The sequence below is a fragment of the Podarcis bocagei genome (assembly GCF_964188305.1).
Source record: "Podarcis bocagei genome assembly, chromosome: 8".
Classification (NCBI taxonomy): Eukaryota; Metazoa; Chordata; class Lepidosauria; order Squamata; family Lacertidae; genus Podarcis; species Podarcis bocagei.
In genome coordinates, this window is record NC_138133.1 from 91,434,804 (window position 1) to 91,449,488 (window position 14,685).

General features: G+C 47.7%; 1 protein-coding gene across 1 annotated transcript in view; it reads right to left on the reverse strand.

Annotated features, from left to right (window-relative positions):
* Positions 1-14,685, reverse strand: part of TRAF6 (TNF receptor associated factor 6) — a 29,738-nt gene that overhangs the window by 14,229 nt on the left and 824 nt on the right. The window contains exon 2 of the mRNA XM_081204737.1: positions 669-1,004. Coding sequence (XP_081060863.1) covers positions 669-976 — 308 coding nt within the window. The 5' untranslated portion in view covers positions 977-1,004. The remainder of the gene's footprint in view (positions 1-668; positions 1,005-14,685) is intronic.

Sequence of the window (14,685 nt, forward strand, 5' to 3'; positions counted from 1 at the left end):
GGCTCATCCCACACCATTCCAGTGGACTCAAGAACAGCTTTTTTTGTGGGGGAGGGGGGAGAAACCAGAAAGCTCCCATTGTACAGACAGAGTTCTGCTCACATTTTCCTGGATTCAACCCATTGAAGGCATCTGTAGCTGAGATAGGATATCCCAACGCCCCATTCGCAAGATGGAAAACATCAAGGGTGGCCATTTGGGTTACTAGTCAAGGGAAATGCTGGCTCTTTCAATAATAAGGCAGCCCTCTCACTCCAAACCACCCTTATCCCTGATACGTTTAGCTTTTTAAAAATACATAAATTTTAAGAGGGAATTTATGCGGCAGCAGTGAAAGGCATGTTATCTTTCTAGCCGGCTTGCAACCTGGTCCATCTGTACCTAGACTTCACACTTCTTTTCTTTTGACATCCCAAGTGTAATTGGGAACTTCCTCTTGCTTAAAACTGCACTCCATCTGACACTTTAGGCATACATGAGAAAAACTGTTCAACCGACGCTTTGGAGATGGGCTACAAACTCAAGTTTACTTGCAAACTCAGTGCTGACATGGAAACGTAATCACTAACCCAGTAACTCAGAAACATGTGCAACGGTGAGCGCGATGATTTGCCCTTCGTTACAGACAATGACTTTTAACTACTGCCGGAAGTTTACTGCTCCTTTACCTTATGGATTTGACAATGCAAGCTTTGCAGAAACGGTGTCCGCATGGTGTCTGCACTGCCTCCCGGAGAGCCATCAAACAGATTGGGCATTCATATTTGCTTTCCAGCGGAGGGTCAAACTCCACATCATAGCCCTGGATTTCTTCCATGAAAGAGTTTGAAAGTGTCCCGCCAGTGCCATTGCTGACACTGGTGTTGATGCTTTTTTCTTTGGCTCCAGCAATGGAACAGCTAGCCATAGCTGCACAGCAGCCACTATCCTGACCACTGGCTTCAAAGCTGCTGTTGTTACTGTGTAGCAGACTCATAGTAACACGTAGGGGACCAGAGAGTGCTCTGCGGGCAAGAAACAGAGAGAGAGAAAATAATTAATTAGTTGTTTCAAATACCACATATTGCCTAAGCAATCGCAATCCCTGTGCCACCATTATCACAATGCCGCTGTACTAATCTGTGGCGTGACTGCATTTGGAACACTGTGTACAGTTCTGGTTGCCTCACCTCAAAAATGATACAGTGGTACCTCTGGTTGCGAACAGGATCCATTCCGGAAGCCCATTCACAACCTGAACAGAACGCAACTCGCCTCCGCGCATGTCCCGATTCGCCGCTTCTGCGCATGACGTCATTTTGTGCATCTGCGCATGCGTGAGCGGCGAAACCCGGAAGTAACCCATTCCGTTGCAACCTGAAAACGCTCAACCTCAAGCAAACGTAACATGAGGCCTGACTGTATTGAAGAGTTGGAAAAGGTTGATAAAAGTGAGAAGTGACCCAAGGGGATGGAGAAACTCCTCTTACGAGTAAAGTTATAGCGTCAGGGGCAGGATTCAGGACAGATAAAATAATTCTTCACACAGTGCATAGTTAAGCGATGGAACTCAATCCCACAGAAGGCAAAGGTGGCCAACTTGGATGGCTTTGAAAGAGAAATTCACAGAAGGCGACCAATGGTTACTAGCCATGATGGCTATGCTCTGCCTCCAGGTTTGGGGACAGGAATGATCCTGAATGCCAATTACTGGGAATCACAAGTGGAGAGTGTGCTCAGATCCCGCTTGCCCATTTCCCAGAAGAGGCATCTCACTGGCCACTGTGAGAACGGGGATCTGGACTAGATGGCCACTGGCCTGATCCAGTAGGGCTCCGCTTATGTTCTGATTCTACTTCTATATTTTCAAGATTGCTAAAACTGGTACTTCCTGCAAGGGCCATCTTCCCAGTTGCTTTCACAACCACACAAGAACATCTTTTCAATCTGCCTCCCCCTCTCTTTAAGAGCCCAGACCACCTGTCAGTATCTACCGTCCTGGCTCTCCCTGTCTGATGAGGAACTGGAACTCATGGCTCCGGTTTCGCAGAAGTCTTTTCTTTTCAAATGTGAACGGTACAGAAGGCAAGTCACAGCTTGCAAGGATCTGCCGTTACATGGGAGGTCAAAGGCATGGCTAGGCACAAGCGAAGATGTCGAACCATCAGCATTTAGTGTAACAAGCAGCTGGGCTGGCAAACATTTATGAGTGGGCTGGCTAGGTGAAGTTTGTGCATTCGAGCGCAGGCATTTCCACATCCTAGGTTATGGAAGAGGGGTGGGTGCCAGCTCAGAAAATTTGGGGTTTTCTTTTTTAGCAGGCCCCTGCAAGACTACAGTGAAGGGACTTGCTTGATCTCAGTAGGCAGGGAGTTCGAAAGTGCAGGTGCTGTCATATTAAACACTAAACTGTTACTTGGGGTAGAAAGCAAGCAAACGGTAGTCAAGAAAACCCTGGCCCATGTTTTCAAAAGGTAAAGGACTCCTGACAGTTCAGTCCACTCGCGAACGACTCTGGGGTTGCGGTGCTCATCTCGCTTTACTGGCCAAGGGAGCCGGCGTTTGTCCGCAGACAGTTTTTCCAGGTCATGTGGCCAGCATGACTAAGCCGCTTCTGGCGAAACCAGAGCAGCACACAGAAATGCTGTTTACCTTCCCACCAGAGCGGTACCTATTTATCTACTTGCACTTTGACGTGCTTTCGAACTGCTTGGTTGGCAGGAGCTGGGACCGAACAACAGGAGTTCACCCCGTCGCGGGGATTTGAACCGCCAACCTTCCAATCAGCAAGCCCAAGTCTCAGTGGTTTAGACCACAGCACCACCCATGTCCCTAGCCCATGTTTTAAGCAGGCCCAAATTTCTGCTTTAAGCTCAGACATGTTTTTGCCTGCCTGGACCCTTGCTATATCACGAGAAACAGAAAGCTTGGCAACGTTTTACTGAAGCTGAGATCACATATCTGTGCGAAGAACATGCAAGGTATGAGACTCCCTACAGGCAGCCCAGCAGCACCGGGTGACCCTGTGCTGGAACATGAGATCAGGAAAAACTGGCAAGCTAAGCACATGCACCAGATTGAAAGCTCATTAGAGGCTCTGAGTCACCTTCATGAGGTTCCTTGTGCCCTGACAAAGCTCAATAATATGTCACACACACCCCAAAAAACCAATTCATTTGAGATAAAGTAGAACAAAACACCTGTTTAAAAAAGTTTGCCCCTGATGTCATTTACCAATACAGAACTAAATTTTTGTGAGGAAAAAGTGGTGAGAGAAAAGTGAATTACTTTGCATACTACTTTGTATACCCTATGAACTGGCCCCATAATCATCATCTGAGGCCCTTCTTCACGTCCCTCCTCAATGAGAGGTCCAAAGAGTGGCAACACGAGAAGAGGCCTTTTCTGTGGTGGCTCCCTGCTTGTGCAATGCTCTCCCCATGCAGGCTTGCCTGGTGCCTTCGTTACACATCTTTACATACCTTCTTCTCCCAGGCTTTTGGCTATTGAAACAATCTATGGCTTTATAAACTATGTGTGGGGTTACTGTTTGTTTATTATTATGGTATGCATTTTTGTGTTTTTATATTGTAAACCACCCTATGATCCTCTGAATGAAGGACGGTATGGAAATGTAATAAATGATATAATAACAACAATACTAAATTGTAGTGATTATAGGATCAGCTGCCCATTACGTAGCCTCCTGTCAGCAGCACCTCCATTCCGTTACCACCTTGAGTATAAGAGGGATTATCTGCAACAAAGCCAGACAGCTTCATGTTCTCAACAGAAGGTGATATACCAACAGGAAAGCAACAGAAGTGGACTGGAGGGCATAAAATAAAAAAGGAAAAAAACTCAGGACTGCCTTCTGTTAACAATAACAAAACCTTTCCAAACACCTACCCGAGACAACAGTATCGATGTTTCTGAACCTGAGAATTGCCAATCAATAGCAGCAATTACTTTCTAGCACAAGAAGGTTAATGATTAAAGAGAAAAATCAAACAGCAACAATCGCTTTGTAAAACCACCACTGACGCTTCAGCTTCTAGTATCCCACACAAATGCTTTTATTTGTGGGAGTTTCCTGAACAAAGAGTTCTAGCTTTACTTGAAATGGTGGGGATTTTGTCTTCATGATTAATTTTATTCAGCATTTTGAAAAAGCTGGAGAATCCCACTACAACACACATAGTAAGTTTCTGAGCACAATTCAGTTTGTGCTGCCCTTTAAAGCCCTAGTGTTGGTGCTGACCTTTAAAGCCCTAAACGGCCTTGGTCCTGTATACCTGAAGGAGCGTCTTCACTCCCATCGTTCAGCCCGGACACTGAGGTCCAGCTCCGAGGGCCTTCTGGCAGTTCCCTCACTGTGAGAAGCAAAGTTACAGGGAACCAGGCAGAGGGCCTTCTTGGTAGTGGGGCCCACCCTGTGGAACACCCTCCCATCAGATGTCAAAGAAATCAACAACTATTCAACTATTAGAAGACATCTGAAGGCAGCCCTTTTTAGGGAAGCTTTTAATATATGATGAATTATTGTATTTTAATGTTTTGTTGGAAGCTGCCCAGAGTGGCTGGGGAAACCCAGGCAGATGGGCGGGGTATAAATAATAAATTATTATTATTATTATTATAGACTTTTCCTGTCAGTACACCCTGATTTGAGGGGCAACGTTCATTTCATCAGGTGCATTAGGTTTTGTGTGCTCAATCTTGCTCAAAGTCGGAAAACTTTCTACTGCTTTTAAGGTAATGTCTTCAGTTCAAAAAACTAGCATAAAAACATTCAGACTCCAATGTGCAATATTAGCCAAATATGTTCTTCTATTACTTGAGTTTTGTTTTAAATGTATCAGCTGTTGGGGGGGGGTATAAACACAATATACTGCATATAAAGGTAAAGGTAAAGGTACCCCTGCCCGTACGGGCCAGTCTTGTCAGACTCTAGGGTTGTGCGCTCATCTCACTCTAGAGGCCGGGAGCCAGCGCTGTCTGCAGACACTTCCGGGTCACGTGGCCAGTGTGACATCGCTGCTCTGGCGAGCCAGCACCAGCGCAGCACACGGAACGCCGTTTACCTTCCCGTTATAAAGCGGTACCTATTTATCTACTTGCACTTTAAGGGTGCTTTTGAACTGCTAGGTGGGCAGGAGCTGGGACTGAAAGACGGGAACTCACCCCGCTGCGGGGATTTGAACTGCCGACCATGCGATCGGCAAGTCCTAGCTAGGCGCTGAGGTTTTACCCACAGCGCCACCCGTGTCCCATACTGCATATACAGGTGTCTTTTTCGCATCCCTTACCATGCTGCAAGCAGTGCTACAAACTCAGATATATAAGCTAGGAGTCAAATGGCTCCCTAAACCAAGGTTAGTCGCCAAAACGGAATATCTAGTTGCCATTTTTGGGCAGAAATAAAGTCTTCATTTTTATAAATTTTGGACTAACTGTGATTGATTCTCAGTTCAGATGACAACCTTGAGAAGTCTCTTGATCCAGGGACAGTCCACATACCTGGCCTACCCCAAGCTCTTTTTCCTAGCGGTGACTACTCTTGCTCAGGCTGCACAGAAAAAGCAAACCGGTTCCAGAAATTCATTCCGATTGGGCAGATAAAATTTAACTGATCGAATTCTACAGGATGGGGTGCTAGTGTATGAAAACAGTCCAGATCCAACGATCCCCAGGCATGTACCTCAAGATGGTGGAGATGTCAGGCGCCATTCTGGTGCCCAGGAATGTTCACTTGGTTGCAAATGGTCGAAATCCAGGTGCAAAATGCACCTCACGCCTGCTAATTTCGAACACTGGCAGCAAGTAACCTGCCTCCCTTCTTTTGAATTCTGGAGACAGCAGCTTTCAGTTTCTTACTCCTTGTGGCGTATTTGAGACTTAGGTAAAAAAGGTAACGGTAAAGGATCTCTGGACAGTTACCGTATTTTTCGCCCCATAAGACGCACCGGCCCATAAGACGGACCTAGATTTTTTGGGGGGAAATAAAGGAAAAAAATTTATTTCCCCCCCAGGTGCGCTGCGCTACACCAGGAGCTTGGGGCGTGCTGAGCTCAGCGCGCCCCAAGCTTCTGCGTGCGCGCAAGCAGTCCGCTAGCCTTGGGAGAGCCGCGGGGCTCTCCCAGGGCTAGCGGACTGCTTGCACGCACCTAGAAGCTTGGGGCGTGCTGAGCTCAGCGCGCCCCAAGCTTCTAGGTGCGCGCAAGCAGTCCGCTAGCCTTGGGAGAGCTGCGGGGCTCTCCCAGGGCTAGCGGATCGCTGCGCTACACCAGGAGCTTGGGGCGTGCTGAGCTCAGCGCGCCCCAAGCTTCTAGGTGCGCGCAAGCAGTCCGCTAGCCTTGGGAGAGCCGCGGGGCTCTCCCAGGGCTAGCGGATCGCTGCGCTACACCAGGAGCTTGGGGCGTGCTGAGCTCAGCGCGCCCCAAGCTTCTGCGTGCGCGCAAGCAGTCCGCTAGCCTTGGGAGAGCCGCGGGGCTCTCCCAGGGCTAGCGGACTGCTTGCACGCACCTAGAAGCTTGGGGCGTGCTGAGCTCAGCGCGCCCCAAGCTTCTAGGTGCGCGCAAGCAGTCCGCTAGCCTTGGGAGAGCCGCGGGGCTCTCCCAGGGCTAGCGGATCGCTGCGCTACACCAGGAGCTTGGGGCGTGCTGAGCTCAGCGCGCCCCAAGCTTCTAGGTGCGCGCAAGCAGTCCGCTGCCGCCCAAGCCTCGCACACCCGGTGGGACCTCCTGCCGGGTGCGCAAGGCTTGCAGACACTCGCCCGAAGCAGGGGGAGCCCTCCCGAGGGCTCCCCGTGCTTCGGGCGACAGGCTGCCGCCCCAAGCCTCGTGCACCCGGTGGGACCTCCTGCCGGGTGCGCGAGGCTTGAAGACACTCGCCCGAAGCAGGGGGAGCCCTCCCGAGGGCTCCCCGTGCTTCGGGCGACAGGCTGCCTCCCCAAGCCTCGCGCACCCGGTGGGACCTCCTGCCGGGCGCGCGAGGCTTGCAGGCATTCGCCCCATAAGACGCACCCCGATTTCCCCTTCATTTTTGGAGGGGAAAAAGTGCGTCTTATGGGGCGAAAAATACGGTAACTCCTGTCAAAGGCAACTATGGAGGGCGGTGCTCATCCCGCTTCAGGCCAAGGGAGGAGGTGTTTGTCCGCAGTAGCTGTTCTGGGTCATGTGCCCAGCATGACTAAACCGCTTCTGGTGCAACGGGACACCGTGACGAGTGCCAGAATGCATGGAAACACTGTTTTCCTTCCTGCCACAGTGGTACCTATTTATCTACTCACACTGGTATGCTTTCGAACTGCTAGGTTGGCAGGAGCTGGGACAGAGAAACGGGATTCGAACTACCAACCTTCCGATCGGCAAACCCAAGAGGCTCAGTGGTTTAGACCACAGAGCCACCCACTCTTGTATTTGAGACTAGATTGTATTGGCCCACCACTGTCTATCAGGCCACACTAGTAGACTGCAAAACCCCTTGTGCACAGAAGCAATCTTAATCTACCACTGTGAAATGTTGAAAGGTCTCAAGAATACACACTGCCCAATTTTTTTTAGAAACCAAATACATACAGAGGTACCTCGGGTTAAGTACTTAACTCATTCCGGAGGTCCGTACTTAACCTGAAACTGTTCTTAACCTGAAGCACCACTTTAACTAATGGGGCCTCCTGCTGCTGCCGCGCAGCCAGAGCACGATTTCTGTTCTCATCCTGAAGCAAAGTTCTTAACCTGAAGCACTATTTCTGAGTTAGCGGAGTCTGTAACCTGAAGTGTATGTAACCTGAAGCGTATGTAACCCGAGGTACCACTGTACTGTGATTTTTAAATGGACAGTATAATTTTTCAGGTTGGACCTGGGTAACGTCACATCAAAGTCATGTTTCTGGTTTGCCATCTTGATTCAAAATGGTGCTTTGTCCAAATGTCAACAAATGCTGCCACCTTCATCTCAGGAACCCTCATGCCAACTTTGGTGATAATATCTGAAGAGGCTGCCAAACCTATGAAGGCAAAGTTACACCAAGGTGGCGATTAGGCCTGCCATCTTAACTCAAAATGGGAGTTGGTAACCCAACCTCAACCCCATCTCAGGAACCCTCATGCAGAGTCTGCCAATGATACCTCAAAAAGCGTCCAAACTCATAGAGGAGAAACAAAGGGACAAACCATTGTCCAAAATACACAGTAGATGAAGCAGCCCTCTTTCTCCAAGATGGTAGATAAGAGAGCCCAGGCAGAGTCCTAAATACACAGTAGTACACCGGAAAGTCAGTATGATTAGCTTTAATTTATGTTTGTGGTTATTACCAATGAGGGAAATCCCCAGCTTTGTTTAAGAAGCACCTGAAAGTGTTAGGCAAGTTTCAGTTTGTGTTTCAGATAAACAAGGAAACTGAATACAGCTTTATGCATGTAGGTCTTGTGCCTAATGCATTTAAAACGTTTCAGGGATTATGGTCTGTTTAGTGTGTTCCTTTCCATTTCAGTATTCATATACTAATCTAAGCCAGTAAGCAAACATGAAAGCTGCATACACAATATGATTTATAAAGAAATCGCAAGGCAGAGTTCAAATTTGAAAGAAAAGGAATCAAGAAAATTAAATATCCTATTCTAGATACCCTCATTGTTACCAACATTAATTAAAAAGGAAAGAATGGATAGAGCATTTCATTCATTAGTTATCTGATATCCTGAGTACCAAACAGATGTCCTCCAAATCTGGTCAGCGGGCCAGAACCTTATCTTCACCATGGCCCAACTTTGCCTACTGGGTGCTGATCATCAGTCAGAGGGAGACTTTTTGAAGCCTCTGCTGAGGGGAAATACTCTTTCCCTCTGCTGAGAAAGCAGCGTGCACTCAAGGAACTGGGGGAAGCACTTTTGACTACAAACTGCTTCCTTTGGAAAGGAAAAAATGTTCCGTTTTAAAAGCTCCTTTAAGAACTGGAAGCTTCCAAACCACCTAACAATCAGCTGATTGCTTTTGCGAGCCCTGTACTTAGCGCTTGCAAAGTGCTTCTGAAGTGCCAGTTGCTGGGTTCTTGGGAAGCACTGTGCAAGCACCTTTCATCCAAGCTCCACCTGCACCTGCACAGCAAGTGAACGTGGCCTGGCTGAAATGGCCGCTGGGCAAAATGGAGAGGCTGGTGGGCTTAAGGAGATCTGTAAGTCACAGAATTCCCATCCCTGACTTGAATAACCACTTTAAGCGTTACAGGTCTGTTACTAGAAAGAATGGGAATGAATCCCCTCTTCTAAAGAGCATTTATACCAGGGTAATATGGCCCAACTGTAAGGCCCCCAGGCCTTTTCCGAGACCACACTCCTTCACCCATTGAATGCTTTTTCCTCTGGAATGTGTTCTTGAACTGAGAGAATGCCTCTTGCTTGCTTGGGCAGAGGATTGAGAGATGTTGATGTATGGTTGGGAATAGGGATATAGCCTCCTGTACAAAGAGTCGTAGTGGGACGCGGGTGGTGCTGTGGGATAAACCACAGAGCCTAGGACTAGCCAACCTAGCAGTTCAAAAGCATGTCAAAGTGCAAGTAGATAATTAGGTACCCCTCCGGCGGGAAGGTAAACGGTGTTTCCGTGCGCTGCTCTGGTTCGCCAGAAGCGGCTTAGTCATGCTGGCCACATGACCCAGAAGCTGTACGCCGGCTCCCTTGGCCAATAAAGCAAGATGAGCGCTGCAACCCCAGAGTCAGCCACGACTGGACCTAATGGTCAGGGGTCCCTTTACCTTTACCAAGAGTTGTATCTGTTTCTCTGCCTACTTTCGTCTCTGGCCCTGCATGAGGCTCCCAAAAGGTTGCTCACAAGATGAAAAAGGTCCACAACCCTTTATTTATACCAGTAACTATCAAAAGTTCTTATATCGGTTAAAATTAAAGTCACTGCTGCCTTTACCAGCTGATTGATTTGGTTCACTTCAAAGCCATCCAGTTACTAATTTTTAGAAGACAATCAAACTATTGCTTTCTAAAATACAGTTATTAAACAGAGTGTCCACATGACATCCATTACAAGAATCTCCTACAGTAAAGGAGGTACACAACATGTTTCTCTCCTTATGCCTACACATAAATACAATATGAACTTTTTCCTACTCTTCACATATTCCTCGTCTACAGTGCGTAGGACATCAGCTCCCACAGATTGACAAATACTTTTCAATACATTTGTAAGGTTTGTGAACTTCTGTGAAGAAGTTTCTCAAGAAGGAAATATACCTTCATAAAATCCTTATTGTAAGACCCAAGATTACAAATTAAGAGTTCCCCATTGAGAAATCAGACCTACAAACCAGCCAAGCCACAACATGTTTCTCTCTACAAGGAGCACACCACTTCATAAAGAGTTGCAGGGAGAATGTCAGCATCCTTGAACTCAATTTGCATTCCTATTTGCCTTTATAAAGTTACTTCATGTCCCTTCCAAGATGTCTATTACTATCCTTGCCTCACTAATACTTACAAATTTAATAACCTATATTTATTCTGTCACTTGAGCCAAAAAGCAAACACCAGATACGTGTTTTCTGAATTAAAAAAAATTCTTTCATTTTACAATTTTATGCGATGGAAGTATACCAGCACGCTGTTCTTCAACAAGAAACCATAACAGATTGTGTGCCACACACAAAAGGTGTCTAAAAGCTCTTTCTTTAACCTCAAAACAATGCACAGTTTGATATTAAAATCACTGATGGCTTAAGTATGTACAATGGTACAACAATATTTAGTAGTGATCTAGGTCAATATTTAGTAGTGATCTAAAACCTTAGCAGAGCAATCCAAATCCTGGCTGAGTCACATTAGCCGGCCTAATGGTTGGGAGGACTGCACAGGAGTGGAGTTGGCTTGAGATCCAGTGGATCCTGGAACATCTCAGTGCCTCCTCCTCCCCATTTTGGGAATTTCAGTAGCCTGCCACTGACAAGGAGCCTACCAGCAGTACTTCTGCCTGAAAAGGGTTCAGAACCCTTTTTGACCCATCCAAGGGCTATACACCAGCTGTGGCCAAGGCCAGAGGGAAGTGGCAGGATGCGAACTTTCACACAGCAGGCACCATTCTAGCCACACAAAAGCCAGGGGCTTCTGCACTCAGGCACATGCCTCTCCAGCCTCTGCCCAGACATACAAGAGCCCTATCACAGTCCCAAGGCAGAGCCCAGCCAGGCAAAGCACTGAGGATGGTGGGGGAACAGGGTTGGTGTGCGTGTGGCCTGGGGAAGAGTCCCAAGGGCCAGATGGAGAGGCCAGAAGGGCCACATCTGGCCTGCTAGCCTTAAACTGCACATCCCTGCTATAACCTCTGGAACCCAGTGAAGGCTTACTAAGCTGCACTCAGTTAGGTTCCCAGTACGTTTCTGAGCACAATTCAAAGTGTTGGTGCTGGCCTCGGTCCCGTATACTAACCAGCCTCGGTCCCGTATACCTGAAAGAGCGTCTCCACCCCCATCGTTCTGCCCGGACACTGAGGTCCAGCTCCAAGGGCCTTCTGGAGGTTCCCTCCCTGTGAGAAGTGAGGTTGGAGGGAACCAGGCAGAGGACCTTCTCGGTGGTGGCGCTTGCCCTGTGGAAGGCCCTCCCATCAGATGTCAAGAAAATAAACAACTACCTGACTTTTAGAAGACATCTGAAGGCAGATGTTTTATTCTGTTTTTAATCTGTTGGAAGCTGCCCAGAGTAGCTGGGGAAACCCAGCCAGATGGGCGGGGTATAAATATATTATTATTATTATTATTATTATTATTATTATTATTATCATCATCATCATTATCATTATCATCATCATCATATTACTACTACTACTATTGGACAAACACTACACGATGCCACCCTTGGTAACTGCACAGAAACTTCATGGGGCATCAGTCTCAAACACACGTTTTACAAGCGGTCTAGTGTGTATGCTGGATTTAAATTGTTTTCTAGAAACCATGGGACTGACTTTGAACCCTTTGGAAAGTGGCTTTGGCACTACAGTGGACGCTCGGGTTGCAAAGGTGATCCGTGCGATTTAGCGCTTCTGCACAAGCGCGACCACCGAAACCCAGAAGCAACTCATTCCGGTACTTTCGGGTTTCGGCGGGTCCGTAACCCAAAAAAACGCAACCTGAAGCGTCTGTAACCCAAGGTGTGACTGTACACAAGTTTAAGAGGCAGACCTCTCTTGTACTCAATTACACTCTTCAAAGCGTCATATTCACTACCATCTCAGGGAATCAGCAGAAAATGTGTCCTGATATCTGCAGTACCAAATGTATCTATATCTAGACGGAACTCTCTTCCCCAAGGTTTCATCAAGAGGGCAAGCTTGAGTATTTCCCAGTTGAATGGTCAATAATGTGCATAGGTACATGGGTGTAGCCAGGGGGGAACTGCCCCCCAATCAGTCAATAAAAATACATAGCAAACTGAGGTTTGTGTGTCCCCCCAACAAAAGGCCTGCCCCCAAACAAAATTCCTGGCTACGTCCATGCAATTGGCTAAAACTATCACCTTCTGCCATTTCCATCCGTTTGCTGTACTGAAATAAATAATACCTTTATTTAATAATAATAATATCTTTATTTTTACTCCATGCAATTTTGTTTCGGTGCTCTTTTATTGTTATTTAATTTCAAATTTTCCAAAAAATTTCATTCCTTGCTGCAAGCTAGCCCTAAGGACACGGGTACAGGCCAGACTGTTAACAATAAAATAAAACAGCAAGTTCTCTGTTATGACAGGCCTTATCCAGTTAGCAGCAAATGAACCACCACACAAGCAACAAAGGATTTTTCGCTGGGTGGCTGAGCAGGATCCACCAGCTTTTAATTATTTACATAACTTTGTAAGTTCATATAAAACTTAAAAAGAATAAAAATGGAGTAATGTACCCATGTGTTTCATAGAATCATAGAACTGTGGAGCTGAAAGGGACCCAGTGAGGACCAGTGCCGAGGGCCTTCTGGCGGTTCTCTTGCTGCGAGAAGCCAAGTTACAGGGAACCAGGCAGAGGGCCTTCTCGGTGGTGGCGCCCGCACTGTGGAACGTCCTCCCACCAGATGTCAAAGAGAACAACAACTACCAGACTTTTAAAGGACATCTGAAGGCAGCCCTGTTTAGGGAAGCTTTTAATGTTTAATAGGTTATTTATTTTAATATTCTGTTGGAAGCCGCCCAGAGTGGCTGGAGAAACCCAGCCAGATGGGCGGGGTATAAATAATAAATAATTATAATTATTATAATAATTATTATGATTTAGTCCAACCCCATGCAATGCAATTTGTGTTGTTTTTAAGCCCTAGATTTTTTACCAGCCCCTCGAATGGGACGCAGGTGGTGCTGTGGGTAAAACCACAGTGCCTAGGACTTGCCGATCGTATGGTCGGTGGTTCGAATCCCCAGGGCAGGGTGAGCTCCCGTCTTTCGGTCCCAGCTCCTGCCCACCTAGCAGTTCGAAAGCACCGCTAAGTGCAAGTAGATAAATAGGTACCGCTTTATAGCGGGAAGGTAAACGGCGTTTCCGTGTGCGGCTCTGGCTCGCCAGAGCAGCGATGTCACACTGGCCACGTGACCCGGAAGTGTCTGTGGACGGCGTTGGCTCCCAGCCTCTAGAGTGAGATGAGCGCACAATCCCAGAGTTTGTCAAGACTGGCCCGGGCAGGTGTACCTTTACCTTTACCTAGGATGGGAACAGGGCGGAAACAGATAAAACGGCCTTGATAACTATGAGCTGGACCAGGTTGGGGTATTTTTAAAAAGGAGTTTCTCACGACTCACCCTACAAACCTTTTCCCCCGCAGTTGCTCGGCTAGTCATCCAGTTTGGTTTGTGCAAAGAGGAGAACAAAACGTGACTCACCACACCCACCCAATGCATCTACAGCAGTGCTGGCCCAACTTGGCCTGCCAGCTGTTTTGGGACTACAACTCCCATCATCCCTTGCTAACAGGACCAGTGGTCGGGGATGATGGGAGTTGTAGTCCCAAAACAGCTGGAGGGCCAAGTTTGGGGATGCCTGCCATAGAGGACCCAGCATGATCTGGACCAGGCATAGGCAAACTCGGCCCTCCAGCTGTTTTGGGACTACAACTCCCATCATCCCTTGCTAACAGGACCAGTGGTCGGGGATGATGGGAGTTGTAGTCCCAAAACAGCTGGAGGGCCAAGTTTGGGGGTGCCTGCCATAGAGGACCAGGCATGATCTGGACCAGGCATAGGCAAACTCGGCCCTCCAGCTGTTTTGGGACTACAACTCCCATCATCCCTTGCTAACAGGACCAGTGGTCGGGGATGATGGGAGTTGTAGTCCCAAAACAGCTGGAGGGCCAAGTTTGGGGGTGCCTGCCATAGAGGACCCGGCATGATCTGAACCAGGCATAGGCAAACTCGGCCCTCCAGCTGTTTTGGGACTACAACTCCCATCATCCCTTGCTAACAGGACCAGTGGTCAGGGATGATGGGAGTTGTAGTCCCAAAAAACAGGTGGCGCCATCACTGATCTACGGAGAGGGAAAGCAAATGTGAGAAAAGGCCAAAAGCCAAATATATATGTGGCTTTAAACCATATATATATGGTTTAAAGCCACATTCCCTCGCCAAGAGACCCCAGATTGTTCCTTCCACATGAAAGTAACACGGCGAGGAGGCCTTGCTGGGCCTCCTCCGGCTCCACGCGCACCAAAAAGGGCGCAGAGCG